Source organism: Eleutherodactylus coqui, chromosome 2 (genome assembly GCF_035609145.1).
Source record: "Eleutherodactylus coqui strain aEleCoq1 chromosome 2, aEleCoq1.hap1, whole genome shotgun sequence".
Classification (NCBI taxonomy): Eukaryota; Metazoa; Chordata; class Amphibia; order Anura; family Eleutherodactylidae; genus Eleutherodactylus; species Eleutherodactylus coqui.
The window spans coordinates 273,951,872-273,970,526 of record NC_089838.1 but is presented as its reverse complement, the minus strand read 5'-3'; the positions used below and the strand labels follow the sequence as shown (position 1 = coordinate 273,970,526).

At 45.0% G+C, this 18,655-nt stretch overlaps 1 protein-coding gene and 1 long non-coding RNA gene across 3 annotated transcripts in view; one reads left to right on the top strand and one right to left on the bottom strand.

Moving 5' to 3' along the window:
• Window positions 1-18,655, top strand: part of LOC136612573 (tetraspanin-15-like) — a 152,241-nt gene that overhangs the window by 85,127 nt on the left and 48,459 nt on the right. For both annotated transcript variants that reach the window (XM_066593017.1, XM_066593016.1), the window contains one exon: window positions 12,283-12,378. In XM_066593017.1, the coding sequence (XP_066449114.1) occupies window positions 12,283-12,378 (96 nt within the window). The remainder of the gene's footprint in view (window positions 1-12,282; window positions 12,379-18,655) is intronic.
• Window positions 1-18,655, bottom strand: part of LOC136612574 (uncharacterized) — a 65,142-nt gene that overhangs the window by 12,042 nt on the left and 34,445 nt on the right. The gene's annotated exons all lie outside the window — the stretch shown is intronic.

Here is an 18,655-nt window from a genome sequence, read left to right as displayed (position 1 = left end):
TGGGAAATGTGATTGTTTTGCACATACAGTAAATGGCCACTTTGTTAGAGACTCCTGCTCTTTCGTGATTGGATCTGCCTTGTATTGAAATGTGACCTGTGATCTGAGACTGCAGCAAGTGAGCACATTTTTCTATGGATCAGTTTTAGTGTGAATCCACGCTAGAATGGAGAAGTCAGTCAATCTGAGCGACTTCTGCAAGGCTTGGTCATCAGTGCTAGACTAGCCGGGCCGCTATCCCTAAAACTGCTCTCCTTTTTATGGTTTTTTGAACAACTCTGAATTCGCGGAATAGTGTGATCGAAGAAAAACACCCAGTAAGGGGGTCATGTGGCTAAAAGGAATCTCGCCCGTGAATCCTGCTCCCATATCGCGCTTGTCATCCGACCCAATTGAGAACCATAGGCACTGCGATGAACAGAACATGCCATGATTTGTTTCCTGCATCGCATCATGGGGCCATGCAGGAAAATATCGCTCATGTGTATGACCCTATTCATGAGAATGGGGTTCATATTTGTGCGTATTGCCATGTACAAATCAAGGCAGCCTTAGAGGAGGATGTCAAGAATTGTTATGACAAATAGGCAGTGCACAAGCCAGCAGATTGCAGCCGAATACAACGCTAGTGCTCCAGCAGATCCCTGAGCAGTGGAAGTCAGAATTTGACACAAGCAGCATGGATCGCTGAACCCTTCCTGTCAGGTGCCAACAGTTCAGGCTGGTAGAGGTGCAGTAATGGTGGGTGAAGGTTTTCTCAGTGCACGCTGGGTCCTCTGATACCTGTGGGTGGATATAATGAACGGGAGATACAACTCCCTACTAGGCGGGTGTCTACGGATGTGTTATAAGCATATCCGTGGTCTGATGTTGATGGTGTGTGATACACTATATTGGGGGGAGCGCATCATGTGACCTTTAATCGTCACTAGACTGTTGCAACGCTGAGATATGCATATAATGGTGCAAAGGGAGCATGAAGCCGTTTTCCTGTATACCTCCTAGCGGGCCGTGTACCATGTTGGCTTCATCATTGTGCTATTTTTACAAACGACCTGGGGGAATCGCTCTAGTGTTGATCCGAGGGTATGAATCATAAAGCTGTCTGTCTTGGCATCACGACTTCTGTGCTGGGAGATTCTCTAACTCCTGCTTTAAGAGAAGCAATTTCACACTTCATCTCCGTGTCGGGCTATGAAAGGCTTCTGCGTCACATACACGTCAGTAAGAGATCTGCCTAGTGGCAGGAAGAGGTATCCGAGGTAATAACGGAAAGGCTGGGTTCACACAGGGTGGATTTGCCACGGAAATTCCGTCCGGAATTTCGCTGCGGGAAATCTGCCTGCGGCCGCTAATCCCGGGATTAGCCAGCCATGGGGACGAGATTTCTCAGAAATCTCGTCCACACGGGACAGCGAATCCTCCGTGGCCGACGCCGGCGCTGTTGCGCGGATTCGCCGGCCGCAGCATGTTTATATTTTTTTCTTCTTCCGCTGCAGCCACGGGATTTGAAGCAGCGCTTTTCCCGGCGGAAATCTTGCAGTTTTTCGCTGCGGCCAAACCACAAGCTTTCCGCCGGGATTCCGGCGTGTGTGAACCCAGCCTTACAGCATCGGGCAGAGCAGTGAGGTTGGGCGGTGGACGGAAAGGCACGGGCACATGATGAGGCCATAGTGGAATATAAGATTAGGTGTTGGATCTTTCGGGGCACTTTCGCACGGGCAGAATTGTACTCTGTCAGGACACGGTGGAATTTGCCACCGCAGGAATCCGCAGCAAAATTCGGAAGCCTGAATGCAGATTTTGATGTGGAATTGTAGGCTGATTTAACCGCTTTTAATTCTGCATCAAAATCCGCCAATTTTGGTACAAAATCTTCAGCAGGATCAGATTCTACTGCGTCCTGCTGAATGATTCCGCCCGTGTGAGAGAACTGTAAGGCAGGGTTCACACGGGGCGTATTCCCGTCGGAAATCTCGCGGTTTGGCCGCAGCAAAAACCGCAAGATTTCAACCGCAGTGGCTTTGAAGCGGCCCGGCCGATCGCTTTTCCGTTGCGGCCGGCGCTCCCATAGAGGAGAGCGCGGCCACGACGAAAATAAACAAAAAAGGAAAGGTAAACAGACATGCTCAATCTTTGGAAACCGCAGCGGATTAGCCGTCCTGTGTGGACGAGATTTCTGAGAAACCTCGTCCACATGGCTGGCTAATCCCGAGATTAGCGGCCGCGGGCGGTTTTGCCGTGGGCGGATCTGCTGCGGCAAATCCGCCCTGTGTGAACCCAGCCTTAGACTGCTCTTGGGAGCGCAGCTACACAACGATGACTTTTGGAGCTGCAGAAGCTTTTCCAGCCGGCCTACCCAAAGCTCGTCCAACCGACGTGTGTAGAGCATCTCGTAGATTGCTGGGCTGCAGGCATCATCGGCATAAAGCATTCTCTATCGGCAGGAATTTAGACATTTTATGCAGACTGGAATATTCTCCCCGCTGATAAGAATTAATTCCATAACAGGAGAAGGGCACAGTTACGACTACTGGGGAGGGGATGGGCTGTGACCACTGGGGGGGAAGTAATGGGTGTACCCTGAACTAACTGTACCGCGGCTTCTCCATCACCTCAATGTGCATGCGTGAAAAGACACAAGTCTCGTGGTATTACCGGCTTATAGCTCACTCAATATCTGTGGAGACGGCAACAACATCTCGGAAGCGGAGGAGCCTTCAGTCCTTGTCCCGGTATATCATGTGTTTATTCAGATTCATCCATGATGATGTGTAGTATAATTGCACCTGATTATTGTTTGATTATTGGGGGTGTGTACCTGTTGGTGATTTGTGGGTACATTGTAAGGGGGAGTTTTAAGCATTATCCGTGTATGTGGAGGGTAGCTTGAAAAAGGCTCTTTGAGGGCCGAAACGTTGCCTGCTCTCTTGTTTTATGGAATGACCATGGAACAATAAAGATCCTCTACGATTGTATTGTATCCCTCCATGTTGCCACTTTTTTCATTACCTGTAAGGGTTTATTCACACACATGTATTTTCCATCCGTGTGCTACCCTTGTGTGTAGCTGTGTGGACTCACGTGGACGTGTTTGCGCACGTATTCACAGAGAAAGCACCTATTGATTTCAATGGGTTCATTCTTATCTTTCATATTTGCACGCTAATTCCAGTCAGTATAGTAACATTTAGGGTACGTCCACAAGGGACAGAAATGCTGCCGAATTCTTTTACGATTTGGACAGGGAAGATCAGCATCAGAATAAAGTAGCAGGACATTGGATGAGATTTTTTATATTTTTTTATCTTTTTATTTGTATTTTCAATAACAAACAGACAAAAACTAGAAGGATTCACTAAAACATGAGATATGCAAAGTTATAAATGAACAAAGGACATAAAGGTCCACAATATTATACCTCCACTTGGCAAATGGCTTTTTAGTAGGCTTTCTGCTAAAATGGACTGATATTTGGAACCGTTGGTGTTCTTTTGGTGATGCGCAGTGTTGGCTTTACTCCAAACATAACTTTTGGAATTATGGCCAAAACGTTCCACCTTGGTCTCATCAGACATAACACATTCTCCCACAGACTTCTGGCAGGTTTGATGTAGATTTTGGCAAAACATAGCCGGGATTGCATGTTTTTCTTTGTTCAAAAAAGGCTTCCGTCTTGCCCCCGTACCCCACAGCCCAGATATATGAAGAATACGGGAGCTGGTTGTCACATGCACAACACAACCAGCACTTGTCAGATGTTCCTGCATCTCCTTTAATGTTGCTGTAGGCCTCTTGGCCGCCTCCCAGACCAATTTTTTTCTGGTCTTTTCATCAATTTTTTTAGGGACGTCCAGTTCTTGGTAATGTCATGGTTGTGCCAAATTTAATCCACGTCTTTACGGTGTTTCCTGGTATATGTAATGTCTTGGAAATTATTTGGCAGCGGAGTGCTGACTACTGTTTATCCTGAGTTTATATGTGATTGGCTAATTCTGTACACAACCACATCCCAAATATAAGAGGGTGCTCACACTTATACAACCGCATTATTTTAGTTTATCCACCCTGAAAGATTTCCATTTGTTCTTCAGTGGAATTATCCAGGTAACGGGTCACACTGAAGGTGGAACAAATCTGAAATGATTTTTTTGGATTTTTTAACAAGACAAAAACCTTTAGACTGTTTATATCCACTGTACGGGTCTAGAGAATAAGCCTCCCCCCCGGGATATCTCTTCAGGCCCCAACTGGAGCGCCCAGCACTATTACACAGTCCCCGAGTCCCGCAGGAGAAGCTGCTGAACTTATTGGCGACAGTTAACCATACAGATGTCCCTGGGATCTGTGCTTCCCAACGGTCAATGGAATAGGGATCCGCAAACCTCAAAGTGTGAAGTCACATGTGCTCACCCTTCGGCTCGTCTTCACGTTTCAGGTGCCGAAAGCAGCAGACCGTACCGCTGCTGGTCAACTTAACCCTGTTTGGGGTGTTTGTGGCTGCCTGCACCCTTCTAACACCGGCAGTGGGGTCAGACAAGGATGCGGATGCAATCTTGAAGCAAGTATGATGTGGAGACCGATGTTTACATGATGTTTGTAGGAGGCTTAGTGGAGCTGCAATAGTTTGTGTCCTCACATAATGGAGCCCGAATTGGAAGCCCCCAAAGTGGATAGAATTTTAACAAATCTCATCCACTTACAGCGTAAATTGACCTGTTCTGCATATTTTTGCATCCGCTAGGGATGAAATGTGCGGCAAAAACACTGAAAAAGTCTCCTGATACATGTAGGATTTTGCTGCTGATTTGCGCCAAAAGCTGCCAACAGATTCTTCGGCCATGTGCGGACGAGCCGTCATTGTGGCTTCTGTGGCCCTTTAATCGTAAGAGGACTGCAAAAAGAGCTATTGCTGATTCTCAGCAGTCACAGTCCTCTCTGCTGTGAGTCCTTCCCTTCATGTGCTGCATATTAACAAAGGTTTTTTGACTTGCAAGTCGCTATGCAAAATGTGTCCGATCCATCCATGACCTCGCCTCCTGACTGAGGAGAACATCTCGCCCAAGCTAATGAGCACACGTTGTATTTTACAATGCTTCTAGTGAACTCGGGATAAAATCATTAAAGTTTAGTAAAAGAATAATAATGACTATTGTACCGGCTTAACTCGCTTGTTGGTATTTATAAAACTTTACTTTCGGTGGTCATTTAAGGATTCACGGTTGGTGCCAAATGGAACACTTGCCAAATAATGGGCATAACTGCTTAGTAACTGTGCCGTACCTCCTCTAAGGAGTGTTAGTAGAGCCTTCAGAAATTAGACATTAAAGTGGTTTTGTCATTACAGCAAAACGCTGTCCACCCGCTGGGCGAGGTCTAAAATAAAAAATAAAGAGGGCATACTCGCCTGCCTTGGAGCCCCTGGGATGCAGCCAAGAGCCACTGCTGGTGTCGGTGGAGATTTCCGAGTAGATGTTTTGGCGGAAGTCAAGTGTCCACTGCAGCCAATCAGAGGCCACAATGTCGCTGAACATTCTTACCAGGAGTACCGCGGATCCGCACCAAAATCTGAAACCTATCCGCATCAAAAACAAAGTCAAAATACGCACCTTTGGTGCAGATGGTAACTCTGATCCGGCCAAGGACCATCAGTCGATTTCAGCCTCTCAGCTGCAGCAAGTATTTGAGAGGAGCAAATAAAGATACTTATTACTAAGCACGCTTCCACATCAACTGGCCAAAACCACCATGAAATCAGCTGTAGGTCGGCGGCTGTATCTACTGCGGCAGATTTTGACTTGGTATTTGATGCAAAAATGCTGCAGATTTGGGCGCTGATATGCTATATGTGATCGTAACCTTAGACTTCCTACGCAGGGCAGGGTGTGATATCAGGCCAAATATCGCGCTCGTGGGATGTACCGGCTGATGTGAAGCTTCCCATCGCTTCAGTGAGTTTGCAAACCTCCATTGAAAAACAGGAGGCAGTGCGTTCCCTGAGAACGCCCAAAAACCAGACATGCCGTGATTTATACCCGCACCGCAATGTGGGAAAAAGGTAGCTCATGTATATGACCCCATTCAAAAGAATGGGATTTATATTCGTGCAAGATTTCAAGATTTGCATCTCACAACACACAAATCTTGTGCTTTTTTTCTTTTTCCGATCGTGTGAAAGCGTTCTTATAAGAGTTTTCGAAGCCTTAAAAATGTATGCCCTGTCCACAGAATAGGTCATTAACACCTGATTGGTGGGTCGTCTGCTGCTCAGAACTTCATCCGATCAGATGTTTGCAGGGCCAGCAGTAACACAGCACTGAGCAAGAAGCGGATGGCTCCGTAGATTGTGCAGTGGTCCAGTCTAGTACTGCAAGCACAGCTTCCATTGAAGTGATTAGTACTATGCCAGGCCACTGTACAATGTATGTGCTATCTGCTTCCTGCTCAGTAGAGGGTGACCGCTGCCAATTAGCTATTGATTCATTTTCAAAACCTGGAAAACTCTTTTGTAGGGCTGTAAAATAAGGAAATTAGTAGTTTTGTTGTTTTATCACAACATAAAGTATTCGGGGATTGCCTGCTTTCTAGTACATGGAAAGTCCCAACTAGATTTCGGAATGCAAAACAAAAAGTGAAACTACTTGATGCTGCTGCAAATTAGATGGAGGTACCGACATGTTCTGAGCAGCTGGCAGGAAGGGTTCATCTATTCATGCTGCTTGTGCCATATTCTGACCTCCCATCAGCATGGTGCAACAGAAATCTGGATCATCTGACTAGATGATGCAGTGCTCAGTGATCTGATTTTGCTTACTAGAGTCATGTAAGACAGTAATGATAGTGGAAATGATTGTTTGCTTTTCTAGCCCATCTATGATAAAGAATGATGAGTTGTGCATTCGTACGCACCATCAACATTACAACGAAGATCCGAATAATCAGTGCAATCAATTTCCCAATAACTACACATGCATGCGAAAGCTGGACACTCAAGAAAATAGTCAGAAGAAGGATGGAGGCCATTGAGCTGTGATGCTGGCGGTCAATGCAGTGCATACTATGGACGGAGATGGTCACAAATAAGAAGATGCTTGACCGGGTCAGACCAAAAGTATCACTAGAAAGCAAAGTCACCAAGCAACGGCTTTCATACTTTGGTCATGTCATACGGGCCAATTCTCTGGAAACAACATTAATACTTGGCACAGTCCGTGGGTCCAGAAGAAGAGGACACCAAACAACATGCTGGTTAGATACAATCAAGGTTGACATGAACATGACCATGGAAAATCTGAAGGAAGCCGCCAAAGACGGGGGAAGCATGGCGAATGCTGATCCACAAGTTGGCCGAAAGTCTGCAGTGACTGAACGGATAAATCATCATCACATTCCATGGTAGAATGCCTGTCCGATTGCAGTATAATGTCATACAATTGCAAGTTCAAATACCCTGCGGGTACTAAAAGAAAAGTGTAAGAATGAATTTAAAAAACTTTTAATGATTAGTAAAAAAAATTTAAAAAACTCTCTTGCTTCTTATGCATCAATGTAACACTCCTTGGCCTATTCTAATTATGGCACAAGTGGGCTACTGAGCCGTCGATTGATATTGATGCCTATTTAAACACGACCTATCGGTGGGTGGTCTGTGTGTTTTGTGTGTTCGCTCTTTCTAGCCCAGGGCGGTTTTAAACCAATCATTAAAAGTTATATTTTAGGAAGATTTTTTTCACCCAGTGACCCATTCGTCCCGCACGGTGAGCATCGTCAGAAAAAGAACCCACAACGCCAGAATTGGCATTTTTTGGTCACGCCGTCTCCCAAAAAAAAAGTTGTATATACTCCAAAATTGTAACAATAAAAACTACAGGATGTTCTGCAAAAACCAAGCCCTCACACAACTATGTTGACAGAAAAGTAAAAAAGTTACGGCTGTGAGAAGATGGCAGCAGAAAATAATTGTGCTTTTTTTTTTTTCTTTTTTATTGCACTCAAATTTTAAAATTTTTAAAACTGTTTTCCTACATTACATGATACCTTAAATAGTACCACTGAAAAATACAACTCTCCTCCCAAAAACCAAGCCCTCAGGCAGCTGACTTGCAGGGTATGCTTATAAAAGAGCTGATTTTTTTTGAAAGTGGGGAAGAAAACCCAAAAGTGAGGTAAAGCGGTTAATAAAAGTGGCCTTCATTGTAGGTGAAACGGTAACAGAACAGGATATGCCTTGGGCCATTGGCTTAAAGGGGTTGCCTCGCGCCAAAACGTTTTGTTTTTTTTCCATAGGCCCCCGTTCGGCGCAGGACAACCCCAAGGGATGTGTTAAAAAAAAAAAAGTTTTATTACTTACCCGAATCCCCGCTCTGCGACGTCTTCCTTCACCAAGATGGCCGCCGGGATCTTCACCCACGATGCACCGCGGGTCTTCTCCCATGGTGCACCGTGGGCTCTGTGCGGTCCATTGCCGATTCCAGCCTCCTGATTGGCTGGAATCGGCACACGTGACGGGGCGGAGCTACGAGGACCAGCTCTCCGGCACGAGCGGCCCCATTCACCAGGAAGAAGACCGCACAGCGCAAGCGCGTCTAAGAAAGCAAGAAGACATCAGAATTAGACGGATCCATGGAGACGAGGACGCCAGCAACGGAGCAGGTAAGTGAATAACTTCTGTATGGCTGATATTTAATGCACGATGTACATTACAAAGTGGATTAATATGGCCATGCAGAAGTGTATACCCCACTTGCTGCCGCGAGACAACCCCTTTAACAAACCATGTACAGCCCTGAAGGTGTTAACAACTTGCATACACTTCCATCTCATTAGTCGCAAATAAGCTTAAAAGAAGAAGTGAAAAACAATAGTGGTTTTCTTTGTCTGATGCAGTGATGTATGGTTTGCAGAAAATGTATTGAAGTTACTGGCTGTGCAAACTTGATTTATTGGTACAGATAGGAAGTTGCATTAATTACAGCTCCTCTAATTAATCAGAGATTGCCCGTTATGTAAGGATTGCCCATAACTAATTTTTTTCTCTTCTTGGTTGGTTGCGGATTTCAGCTAATTCCTCTGCAGTTCTCATTTGCTCTTTGTCGCCGCCTGCTGGTCACGTTTATTCAGGGCATATTCAGCAATTGCATCAGCCTTTTTTTTTTTTTTACATATTTTTTGCAGAATCACTCCATGATCTGTTATTTTATCATCGAGGTCAATGGGAGACTGAGTGAAGAACTGATGCAAATTGATGTCCCTTTGATACCGGAAATCTATCACCTGTTTTTCACTTTATGTATGAGTCCTATCCATAGGAATGGAGACCATCCTATCCATACCTTTTATTCTGAACAGCTCTTCACCCCTGATATCTGCCTTTTTTTAAAACTCCGCACACGGTATTCTCAATAGGACTAAGCAGTCTAATGGTCCGTTTAGTCCTTCACACTTGTCCGGCTTTTGTGATATCCTATTCCATTGTAAGTTGATGTCTCCAGCTGAAGGGAACTGGGGACACCGTGCCTTGTAGTCACTACGCATGTGCCCACCTCCCGGGAAGGTGCGTGTATAGTGACTTCAGCGAGCCTGGAGGCGAGTTGAAGAAAGCTACATTACAGAGGTAATTCCCAGCACTCCTTATAGTACGAGGGGTAGTAGTCAGAGACGTTCACCTTGGACATTTTCAATATACAATGGTGAATCAAAAAGTTATGCCTCCGTGTCTGTAACTTTTCATCTTTTCGAGTGACTGTGAAGGGCTATGGACCATGTTATGTATGCTATTTTTTCTTTTTCAGACTTTCTCAGATTAGAACCAAGGATCTGAGGCTAAAACAAGTAGCTGTCACTGCATTTTTGGCAAAAGAGGGGTTAACACCTAAGGAAATCCATAATCGTCTGAAGAGTATTTAGGGGGGGGGGGGGCGCTGTAACAGACTTTAGCAGTGTGCGACGTTTGGTGAAGAAGTTTCGAGCAAGAGAAACCGAAACGACAACTAAGCCGAGGAGTGGCCGTCTGTCAACAGCGGTCACGGGTGAGAGGCGGCGATGTGCTGATGAGTTGATACAAGGTGACAGATGCAGCACAGTTCAGGATGTTGCTGATGCATTGCGCGTGTCATTTGCTTCTGCACAAGCGATGATTAGTGGATTTCCTTAGGCGCACACCGTTCTTTCACCAGAAATTCAATAACAGCTATTTGTTTTAGCCTGAGATCCCTGGTTCTAATCGCATTCTGAAAAAGAAAGGCATACATTAGTAGAGGAAGGACACCCCTATAACATCCCCCAGAGTCACTCAAACAGATACAAAGTTACAGGCACCCAGAGATTACTTTTTGATTCACTTTCATATTCTCCAATATTAGAGCAACTGTTCCTTTTTACAATAATGGGGATCTATTCCACACACCGGTAACTCTGGGGTCGGGGTCTTCTCCATTCCTGGATATCAAGGCCGGCTCATACACTGATGGTTTAGCAGTTCTCAGCAGGCATCTTCCCTGAAGGACGGATATAAATAGCTGGGCTTGTGCGCCAAACTTATGAATAATATAAGCGGATGGTTCCAGAACATGATACAATGTGACTGACAAGTCGTTTGGGCAAAAAGGGAACCTGTTATGTCAAACATGTGGTCCAATCTATTAGCAGCAGGTTGTAGAATAGAAGAAGACGGACATATTGATGTGGTTTTGTGTGAAAATATTCAGGATAACCTGCAGTTTGATTGATTTTAAATCTTTGCTAATCCTGGACTTAAAGTCCAGTGGGCGGTCACGCTCAGCTATTTCTGTGTTGACACTCCTATAAGGAGGGCTGCCAATCATGGGTTTACACTGCCCACTGGACTCTTTAGCCAACAGTACTTCGGTCTGATGACGAGACCTAAGTAAACACCAAAAGCTTGTGTCTTCTCAATATGAATATTCACAGAAAGCCTTTATACACCGAAAGAGGAACTGCAGGCTAGTAGATGGGGTGAGAGATGTGACTTCCCCTTTGCAGACTGTACAATATTTCCAAGTTTTGTGTTTTAACATAGCGAAAATGAATTATGTATTACTATTTGTTATTTCACGTCTATAAATGTACACAGACAATCCAAAAGTCATGGAACAGAACCTAATAATATGTAGGACCCCTTCTAGCCCAGTGAAGTGCAGCAACTTGATTCCACAACTGGATGAAAGACATCTGGAGGGATGTTGAGCCTCCATGTGGATAGCCATGCACAGCCATGAAAATAGGCTTCACCACCACATCCCATAAATGCTCAATTGGGCTTATGTCAGGCAAACAAGGCATGGCACACCACACCATTCATAGGAACACTCCAGAATTCTTCCAACTAATTCTGGACAACTTGGGCCTGATGGCACAGTGTATCATAGTGCTGGAATATCCCATGATTGTGGGGGGGTTAATGAAGTCCATAAAGGGCTGTAAATGGCCAACAAGCAATGAAACCTAGTGGGCACAAATCAGTGATGTGTCTATATATACCAGTGAACCCAACCTATATCATGAGAACATACCCCACCAGCATGGAATCACCACCAGCTTGTCCAGTGGCTTGTTGACAGCTGGGGGCCTATGACTTCATAGGGTCTATGCCACACATGAACCCTACCATCAGCCCAAAACAATTGGTACTGTGACTCCATCAGACTACACCACATGTTACTAGTCCCTTAGGGTCCAGAACCTCATGAACCCAGATGAAGCACTGTTCCCAGTGTTGTGATGATAACAGAGGCACTCTGTTGGGTCTTCTGTTCCCATATTCCATGAAAACTAAAGAAAACACTAAACTGACCTGCCGGGTACATGTGGGGCTCCTGCATTGGATGTGGAGTCACTTGTCTATTTGCACCAATAGTTCCCCTTCGGTCACAATTATAATGCATCTGTGGCCACTCATTGCGCCGTCCACAGTGGGTGGTAATGCCTTCTATGACGTATCCCCGGTACACATGTGTCACTGTAGATTGAGGAATATTAAATGCCCTCACAACTTCGGAAGTAGAATGTCTCATCCACTATCGTGCCTCGTCCGAACGCCGATCTTTCAGGTCAGCTTGCCACAAGCGCGCTGGCCGGTGTTCAGCCTCACTCACAAGATAACACCTCACAGCTTATACAGGTGCGGGCGTTCCCAAGCCGTCACCTGGGGTAACACCACTTCATAATAAATTTACCTATTGCTATCCTATGACTTTTGGCATGTCATCATACATGATCTCCTGATGGACCATTTAAATATTAATTTTTGTATCTTTTTTGCAGATGAAGAAATTTGCACATGCTAATATATTGGTTGGGTTGAAACATTATTACGATGACTTGGATTTTAAGAACATTATGGATTTCGTACAAGAAAAGGTTTGTACCTGCTGCCAGATATATGTATAACAAGGGTGACTATCATTATATTGTACTTTGAAGGCTACTTTCACACTTCTTTGATTTGTCTTATGTACCTAGAAGGCTCCCGGGGCATACATCACATGGATCCATGGGCCATCTATTCCCTATATGAAGCTCTTATTTGCTTTTGTTTGGCTGGTACCCATCGGCAACACCACGCTTTTCTGAATAGAATAGCACAGCAACCAAGTTTGTTTTTTTTTTCCTCTAGATGCATACTGTAAAAAAAACAAAACACAACCATTAAACACATACCATAATGGTCTACGGGTAATGGATGTATGGCATCCGTCACAGGTATTCATTTAACGGATGCGTCACAAGGTTTTCAATAGCTATTCATTATCTGTTTGTTAAATGGATAGTATAGGCATTCGTGTAACGCATATGCTAACAATGGCATACAGCAGCATCTGTTTAATCTTTTCCAATCCACTGTCTGACCTCTGAAGACATTATGATTTAAGGCTGCACAGCTCCGATGTTGGAAGACGTCCGTTGGGGTTCTCTTATTGTATATGGCCAGCCTCTCTGCTGTCGGAGCCTATCTAACCTGTCACCTCATGCAGTACTGGCTTTAGCCAGCAGGAAGCACCATTGTATAACGGCAGAGAAAGAGTAAGCCCCCTAGGAAAACCAGGATACAAATTGGATTTAAATGGGTTAAAGGGGTTATCCAGCAACAATTGCCAAAAGCATACTTTCCTCCCCCCTACCCCCTCTTTCGATTTAGAAGGTGATTGGTCACCCCTGCTCTTTACTTCCTGCTACAGCGATGACTAGCTTGCTTCGGCCAGTGATTGGCTGCAGCTGTCACATGTCTCATTGGCAGGAGATCATCAGTGCTGTAGGAGGCAGTAGAGAGCAACAGGGGACTAGGCACCTTTTGGAAAGGGAAACATCGGGACCAGGTGAGGTGAGTATGCCTTTTATTATGTTTTCAGTCCAAACATTTTTGTTGCTGAATAACTCTTTTTAACATATGCTTTCTTACCGGATGCCATTATATGCTATGGGGGGTGAATGTGACTGTTAGGCATCTGCCACGGCCCCCGGCTTTCACGGCTATACTTTCAGTAGAAGCCATTAACGCAGTGTGATGAGAGCCGTATATTTATTGACTACATCAGGAAGTCTATAAAACATGAGAGATGTAAGCATTGCTCCGCGTTAGGATACGGTCACAGGGCAGACTGTTTTGTGCAGATTCTACCTAGAAAACCGTAACAGAAATACGTGGTTCTATTGCGATTTTCTGCTATGGATTCGCCCCTTTCCATGCCGTCGATCCACATGTTGATTTAGCCCTTGTCCAGACTCTAACACAGACTCGGCGTTGTATCTGTGTCAGGAAGTAACAAGTCACTGCTTTTTTTTTATGTCTGCAGAATTAACATCCGTGGGTGGAAAAACTTCATGTTGTATAAACTTTGGGGCAGATTCTTTACTGGGGCAGATTTCTGACATGTGAATATAGCCTTAACTGGTTTAAAAAAAATCATTGTTTGTACATGAAATAGAAAGATAAACTTTGTAATACATTTAAAGGGGGGTTTCCAGGCAGTTTTTATTGATGACCCATCTGCAGCTCGGGACCCCAGCCGTTCAGCTGTTCTTGTGCCTGCTGTCAATGGCAAAAGAGACATGGCACGGAGCCGAAGTGGATCAATCCGACCTCTGTGCAGTGGTCGACACTGGTAATTGCAGGTCATTGATTTTAATGGGTGCTGCACCTGCAATTACCAACACTGGCCCACTACACTTGGTTTAGAGCCATCTGCTTCCACTCTATACCCTGTGTTTTGCCAGTGACTGCAGGTAGCCAAGCAGCTGACCGGCCACGGTCCTAAGCAGCGGACCCCAGCCAATCAACTATTGGTGTCCTATCCTGAAAACAGATGGTCAATAAACATTGCTTGACAAACCACCTTTAACGTTGAAATTTTACCCAGATTACCCGCTGCCGTTGCCCATTGTTGCCCTTTGCTTTGCTGTTTTGATGCCTTGGGACATCGGGTTACTGCATTGCAGCCAGCAGCGGTGTTACTACATTATGGAATGGGAGGAGTACAGTTGCTCTTCATGGAGACCACCTAGTAGGCGTGAAGAGACTTCTAAGGCCATGCAATGCTCCTCTGGGAAATTCGGTATGCAAATGTGAGATTTTAAAATGCCTCAGCACTGCCACCTATTGAAAACTAGCTGTCCTTGATGTCAATGTTCGAGCTTTTAACAAGCCTTGTAACATGTAAAAAAAAAAAGTCCAAACCCATCTGAAGGAGGCCTCGTCGGCCTACAGTCTGTACTCCCAGATACTCCAAGATATTTTTATTGCACGTCTAAATTACCAAGATTATTTTTCAATTTTAGCCCCATTCACAGACGAAGTACCCTAAAATCAATACTTTATGCAGAGGTATCTAAGCCCATCCGGCTGTGCAGAGGTATCTAAGCTGATCCGGCTTAGATACGTCTGCTCTGCACAGCGGATATACATAAGCTGGACCAGCTTAGGTACCTCTGCAAAGTGGACGTATCTAAGCCAGACCAGCTTAGATATCTCTGCACAGCCAGACCGGCTTAGATATCTCTGGAGAGTGGGCGTATCTAAGCCAGACCGACTTAGATACCTCTGCAAAGCAGACGTAACTAAGCAGGTATCTAAGCCGGTTCGGCTTAGTTACGTCCACCGTTCAGAGGTATCTAAGCCGGTTCGGCTTAGTCACGTCCACCGTGCAGAGGTATTTAAGGCAGTCTGGCTTAGTTACGTCCGCTGTATCTAACTCGACGGGACGATGTATTTAGAGGGGCCGAATGTCGGGCAAAAGATGCCAGACACTCGTCCCCACAAGTACCCGCTCATGTGATTCTGCACAGGAGCCGGTATCGTTGCTTCACAGCGGGGCGGCTGCAGGAGATTTCTCTCCTCGCTCTCCCCCGCCCCTCTCTATTCACCTAACAGCGGCCGTTCAGTATTGAATGGCTGCTGTTTACACTCAGTCTTTACAGTTTCTCCTGGCACTGCCCCCTATGTTCCCTTTACAGTATGGGATGTTCTCCTGCTGTAGTGAGGGGTCGGGCCTCGGCGGTGCTAGGAGATACTGACGAATAGCTCGGTAGAAGTGGGAGGAGCCTTGTTGGTGGTGGGTAGGACCAGGAGACACTGCTTTTCAGTTCAGTGTTTACTGTCGTCATCAGGAGCGGGCACACATAGGGGAGGGGCGCCGGGCGTTGTAGGAAGGCAGCACAACAGCGCCATCTTTGAAAGCTGCTTTCCACATCCACATTACAGAGTAAGAAACAGACATTACAGCTGATATTCCTGCTGTTTTGAGCCCCTGTATGCAGTGTGTTACAATGCTTAGTAAAAAGAAAGCAACATTATGTCACCCTGCGTGGCCGGACAACCCCTTTACCCTTCATGATGCAGCCCTTTTTTTTTTTTTCTCCATTTTCGTTTTTTCCTCCCCCTCTTAAAAAAATCGTAACTCCTTTATTTATCCATCGACGTCGCTGTATGAAGGCTTGTTTTTTGCAAAAAGAGTTGTATTTTTTAATGGTGCTATTTAAAGTACCATAGAGTGTACTGAAAAACTTTTAAAAAATTCTAAGTGGAGTAAAATGAAAAAAAAAACAAAAGACATTCCACCATCTTTCAGTGCGTCTTGTTTCTACGACGCACAAACTGCAACATAAACTACATGATAACTTTATTCTATGGGTTGGTACGATTACTACGATACCAAACTTGTATAGTGCAATAGCTTTTTTATTTTTCCGTTGATGTAGTTCAGCGATGGCTCATTGTTTGCAGGATGTCCTGTATTTTCCATTAGTACTAATTCGGAATACATACGACTTTTTGATTGCTTTCTATTGCGTTTTTTCTGGGAGACAAGGTGACTAAAAATGCGTTTATGGCGTTCTTTATTTTTTTTTCCGGACGACGTTCACCCTGTGGAGTAAATAATGCACTACTTTGATAGATCAGACTTTTACAAACGCGGCGATAACTAATATGTATTTTCTTTTATGATTTAGATGTTTTTATTATAGATATGGCAAAAGGGGGGGTGATTTAAACTTTTATTACTTTTTTTCACAATTAAAAAAACTTTATTGCACTTTTTTCACTTTACTTTTAAGCCCCCCTGGGGGACTTCAATTTGCGATACTTTGATCACTGCTGCAGTGTGACGTAATGCTATAGCATTAAGTCATACTGCATTCTGACAGGCAGCCTATCAAGCCACCCCACGGGGATGGCTTGATAGGTAGTCTCTTAAAGGGGTTGTCCCGCGGCAGCAAGTGGGGTTATGCACTTCTGTATGGCCATATTAATGCGCTTTGTAATATACATCGTGCATTAAATATGAGCCATACAGAAGTTATTCACTTACCTGCTCCGTTGCTAGCGTCCCCGTCTCCATGGTGCCGTCTAACTTCAGCGTCTAATCGCCCGATTAGACGCGCTTGCGCAGATAGGTCTTTTCCCTTCGGCTCGGTTCGTCAGCAGCGGCGTTCTGGCTCCGCCCCCTTGTACGCGTCATCGCGTAGCTCCGCTTCCGTCACATGTGCCGATTCCAGCCAATCAGGAGGGAAAAGACCCATCTGCGCAAGCGCGTCTAATCGGGCGATTAGACGCTGAAGTTAGATGGCACCATGGAGACGAGGACGCCAGCAACGGAGCAGGTAAGTGAATAACTTCTGTATGGCTCATATTTAATGCACGATGTATATTACAAAGTGCATTAATATGGCCATACAGAAGTGCATAACCTCACTTGCTGCCGCGGGACAACCCCTTTAAGGCAGCCCTGGGGCCTTTCAGGAGGCCCCCGGCAGGCATGACACCTGCACGGCTCCCCCGATCTCACCGTGGGGGGACCGTACGGGACCCCTGAAAAGCGTTTTGGGGGCTTTAAATGCCGCTGTCAGAATTGTCAGCGGCATTTAAAGGGTTAATAGCCATGATCGGCCGATCGCGGCTTTTGCTCACGGGTGTCAGCTGTAGTAAACAGCTGACGCCCGCTCTGTATGCAAAGGTTGCCTCGCGATCTCTCTGCATACATACCCCGATGCTCCAGGTTGTAAATGTACGTCCTGGAGCGGGAAGGGGTTAAGGTATCTGTAACACGCTAGAGAATATTCATAGCCTGATGTAGAATAATAGAATTTCAACTTGGTTTGTGAACTCCTCCAGATGGGGGAAAGCCAACAGAATTGTTGTTCAAGAAAGGGGAGATGATGGTTTTTATTTAAAAAAAAAAAAGGTTCAATGCATTTCAGTTGGACCCGCAACTCCTCAAGAACCAAGTGGTCAAGATATAGATGTAAGGGGAAGCGTGAGGTCACTCTAACCCCAGTTAGACCACCCCAGACAAAATCATAAGTCTGGAGAGGACTTTCAGATTGTAAAGATGGCTTTAGCGATATATGATATTAAACATCAGGACAAACGCTCAAATTCGGATAGAGCAGGGTCCGGAGACTTGATACACTATTGAGTAGCTGTATCATTGATAGAAGGGACACTGATCAGCCATCAGCCAAACAGCACCGATGTGTGCCGATGGGGAATAAGCCTGAAGCCCCAGATAGTGAAATGACAGCCACACAGACAAGCTGTCACTATAATGCCTGGTAGGTCTGACACTACAGTGGCAAATAACTCCTAATAGATTACCCTATTTGATTAGGAGTCAGTGCCATAAACCCAGGATAGCGCTTTGCTTCTGGTATCTAAGACTCCTATTAACAACTCAGTATTGTTAGCTGCCCAAATTCTAAAACTTCATCATTAACAGGATGAAGGCTGCCTAAAAGTATAGAGCTCCGCTATAGCTGGTGTAGGAGACGATACCCCGCTGGACTGACTAAAGAGATAGGGGAGTAGCGATATAGCATGGCCACCAGTCCTGATGGTGGGTGTATCCACCCTATACCGACACTTTATGTTTGTCTGTCTGTTTTGTTAGTCTATGGCCCAGAATTGTAATGTAACATTTAATACAGTATTCATTTTAGGGTACTTCTTCTGTGAATAGGGCTTATTTATTATTCAAATTCCCTCCGCCTCAGTGAATTTATTTTTCAATTTTCGGTACATAAAAACAGATTTTTTAACATCTCAGATGTGATTGACTAGTTTGTCATTGTGTACATTGTCGGCTCTCTAATGTGTTTTTAACTGGCTGACATTATTGTAAATTCCTATTCAGTCTCTCGCTGT